Here is a 4,110-nt window from a genome sequence, read left to right as displayed (position 1 = left end):
ATATATATATATATAAAACATATATCGAAAAGCGTGTAAAGCGAATACAATACCGTTCTTTATCGCCAGCTTTTAATTAATATCGCAGTTACAAAAGTCACCTTAATATTTTTAATTGGCATCGAACACGCGAAAATATATCGCCTCCACAATTTTTCAGATAAATTTATTATTATCCGCGCCGCTTATTCCAAAACGTCGAACCGATTTTAAAAAACAAAGAGCATTACGGACGCAATATCGTCCGTCAAAAAATAATCCATAATTTAACGCTTAGAGCAAATTTAAAGCGTCAACAAAAAAAAAAAATTGAATTCGAACCTACTGAAAAATATAACAAATTTACGAACAATAAGCGATCCATTGAAATATCTCGCTTTTTTTCTCTCCGATTAATTCCGATTGATTCCTCCGTCTTTCACCTCGAAGAAAGAAAAAAAAAAGAAGAAGAAAAGAAACAATCGAGAAAATTATCAGCGGTTTAGTCACGTTGAAAAAAAAAAAAAAGGAAAAAATCTGGCACTCAAAACGGAAGAAAAAAGAAAACGTGAAATTTTCGTGGCGCGACGTACCTGAATTCAACGCCTTCGTCCCTCACCCCAGGCCTGGCATCCTCGTTCCTCGCGTTAAAACTGAATCCACCCTCGAGCTCGCCGTCCATGCTGTATTGATTCCGGTCCACCATAATTGGTTCGGATTTCTCTTGAGAAGCCACCATCTCCTCGTTCTCCTGATGCGGCTCGTTAGCGTCGTGTCCATTTTTGAATTGGAGAATCTCTGAAACGATGCGTAATGCGTAGCTAATACGCGATCTCCAAGCAAGGGAGATCGACGGGAATGGAACAGGAATGGAAGTTTCGTTCGTTTGGAAAACTTTTTTTTTTTCTTTTTTACCTGTAAGACCCTCCTCCTCGACCTGAAGACCCTCTTTCAGGACCTCGTCCCGATATTTCTCGAGCTCCTCCAAGAAACTCTTGTTGAGCTTTTGCTGCCTCCATTCGGTCTCGTATTTGATGTTGGGCAGAGCGATGTCGCCCAGAAACCCGCCTGAAATGGAACAAAAAAAGCGCGAATAAGAAAAATAAGGGAGAAAATTACCTCTGGGAAGAAAATTAAAATTATCAGCTCTCTTAGCGTCGAAAACTTTACCATAATATCACTCACGAAGAAGAATCCGCGAGTTATTCAATCTTTGATTTCAGAATTCATAGAAGAACCATCCACGAAAATTTCTCAGATCTATGGGTCGTGGAACTTGTTTTTCTCCAACCCTTGGCGCCATGGGGTTCGCGTAAAATCATCGAGAGTTCGAAGAAACTTTGCCTAACATTTAGGGCAGGTCATGAAAGAGGTCATGGTCTGCTCTGTGTATTTGTATGTGTGGACAACGTCGAGATTCCAGAGATGATGGGAAAACCTCGAAATACCGGGAGAGTTACGGAGTGTTTGCAGGCACGTGAGCTAGGAGAAGACAACGTTCCACGACTTGATCGTGACCCGATATAGCCGATCCCACGACCTCTTGGAAGATTCACTGATAATTCACGACACGAGGCACGATCTGTAATCCTACGATTCCTCCAACGATTTAAAAAACGTTCGAGATTGTTGTTAGAGGTGTTCGATCGAGATCCGATCGAATCTTTTTAAGAAAATCGAGATCCCGTTATCTCCGTTGAATCTTACGAGATCTTACGATTCGGCGATTCTCTACGATGATTAATATGCAGAAAATCTTGCGATTTAAATGTGCGACTCGCGATAAACTTGTTGGAGAGTAATTTCTAGGAATTCGAGGTCACTCGTCTTCCGATGACCCGGGACGAATCGCATAATCTCGACAACGCCTGGGGAAAAAACAACGATTCGATACAGTTATGAGAATTAAAGATCGTAAAACTAAGTAATATGCCTTGACAAACTTAGAGTTCTTCGGATCGCGGTTTTACGACTCTCTCGTATGATCCGTCGTTTACGTTTTTACGCCGTCGAGATGGATCAAGTTCCAAGTGCATGACAAATCCTATAACCTCAAGATCAAGGAACTCGTAATTCAACCAGAACCTCGCCAGTTGCCCGCTTTAGAAAACGTTTCTCGTTTCCACTATTTCCATTAAACAGTTAACCCAGTTAACCGAGTTACCGCTTGACAGCAAACTGTTTCAACATCTCCATCTCCTCCTCCTTCTTCGAACCGTGCGATCGTTTAGATCGTTTTCTCCAATTCTCCAATTTTCCCTCTTCTCATTTTCATTTCGACGAAAAAAAAGTAACGACTTTTAACTTCTCGCCTAGCTTTTTAAAAAATATTATCCCTTGCGTGTATCGATACACCATCTTCTATTTAATCCCCTCTCCGACAAACCGAAAATTTCGTAACTTTTTCTCTGAAATTCGATTCGAGGAGCGTCTCGACTATCCTCCACTAATCTCTCTCTCTCTCTCTCTATGTACGCTGACAAAGATCGAACGTTACCCTCCCAGTGATAATTCCCCAATTTACGTTTGCGCGTGATTTTCGACGTCCATACGTCTTGCCAGCTAGTTATATAGGAGGAATTTCCAAGACCCTGGGCCCGCTACTGTAATGTTGCACAGCCTTATTATCAACGTTCATAAATCACGAGACTGTGGTTTTATCGGTGAAGAGGAGAGAGAAAGAGAGAGGGAGCGAGAGCGAGCGAGTTTGTTCGGGTGCAGTTGTTACGAGCGATGTAAACAGCTTCGACCGTGTTATCGGATACGAGGAGCGGGTCGAAGATTCGTGACGAGAAAAAGGGAACGATGGAGGGGAGGAAAAGAAAAGTAAGCGGAATATAGTCGCTGAACGTTCTGAAAAGTCACCTGATAAGTTCAGTCAAGCCGGATAACTTTTGGATCGAATTCAACGTTCGGAACAGTACGTACATATTGAACTTGATCCCTTGGTCTTATATATATATATACTTATCGCTGCGTAAAACAAATTTTAACAGTTAAACTTGCCAACTCTCCTCTCCGATAACCACAAATTCCAAGTATTCTCGAATTGCTAAGAATAAAATTGCTTCCTTTTTTTCTTTCTTCTCTATTTTTAATTTCGCGCTTGGAAAATACGTATTGTCTTTTTTTGTTAATTTTCTTCTCTCGATTCCAATATCCGTCTTTGATCTCTCAGATCGAAAAGGCCGTTTCGCTGTGTACAGTTGACGAAACATCCTGGCGGCAAGGTGTTATCGGTGTTTTCATAGAGGAAAAAGTATTGTGAAAAATTCAGAATCATTTCACGCGCAGCGAGACCGAGCTCCTTTGCTCGAGTAAAAGTAATTCTCTTTTTGCGAATGGAAGAGGGATCGAGACATTTTTCTCGAGTATTTCATTTTCTTGGTGAAAAATTACCACCAAGGGAATTTTTCTTCGCGGTGGACAAGAATTCCATCGATTGTAAATTGTAAATCGGTAATCGTAATTTTATTAAATCGCGCGTATTTTCTCTCTGCTCGAAAATTCGTTTGATTCGCGTGGAAAAGGGAATCGTTCCGCTCGACGAACGGAAAACTTTTTCGTCCATCGTCGAACGCGTTTTGAAAACGCGTCTATGTACGCGCGATCTGTTAATGCGACTTTAATAAAAAAAAAAAAAAAAGAAAAAAGAAAAAACCTGTTTGCCAAAAATTTTCGAGATACAAAATTTTTCAGAGTATTCGAATTTTCAAAAGTATTCGCGATTAAAGTTTGTAGCATTGGTGGAACGATATTTGGCGGAAATTGATCGGCCAGTTCCTTTGCCACGCCGTGTTTCGAGACGATCTTCCGTTATCGAGGGAACTTGGCGAGTGCTCGATGACACTCGGCAGGCGATTCGTGTCAACGACGCCGTTCTTACTTCGAGAGCGTTCGTTCCCATTCAGAAATTCGGTGAGCCGCGGAAGATGAAACTTTTGTTCCACGTCGAAACCTCTCTCTGAAACGATCCGATGGATGGAAATAATTCTTTTCTCTTCGAGATTCGAATGGAAACGGTTTGATTCCATTCCAATTTCCTTAGAGAAAGATATATATATATATATACAAAAGTGGTTTTTACAGAGGGATTGTTGTTCAACGATCGAATTAGAATATCATAGAGTC

The 4,110-nt window shown here is 41.0% G+C and overlaps 1 protein-coding gene across 2 annotated transcripts in view; it reads right to left on the bottom strand.

Moving 5' to 3' along the window:
- The window catches only part of LOC102680377 (tolloid-like protein 2), a 52,457-nt gene that overhangs the window by 18,070 nt on the left and 30,277 nt on the right, over positions 1-4,110 (bottom strand). For both annotated transcript variants that reach the window (XM_006611951.2, XM_006611950.2), the window contains exons 2-3: positions 895-1,047; positions 573-777 (exon numbers count right to left, since the gene is read on the bottom strand). In XM_006611951.2, the coding sequence (XP_006612014.1) occupies positions 573-718 (146 nt within the window). In that variant the 5' untranslated portion in view covers positions 719-777; positions 895-1,047. The remainder of the gene's footprint in view (positions 1-572; positions 778-894; positions 1,048-4,110) is intronic.

The sequence above is a fragment of the Apis dorsata genome, unplaced genomic scaffold, assembly GCF_000469605.1.
Source record: "Apis dorsata unplaced genomic scaffold, Apis dorsata 1.3 scaffold_97, whole genome shotgun sequence".
NCBI classification, from domain to species: domain Eukaryota; kingdom Metazoa; phylum Arthropoda; class Insecta; order Hymenoptera; family Apidae; genus Apis; species Apis dorsata.
The sequence above is the reverse complement of the archived record's forward strand: the minus strand, read 5'-3'. Positions and strand labels throughout refer to the sequence as shown.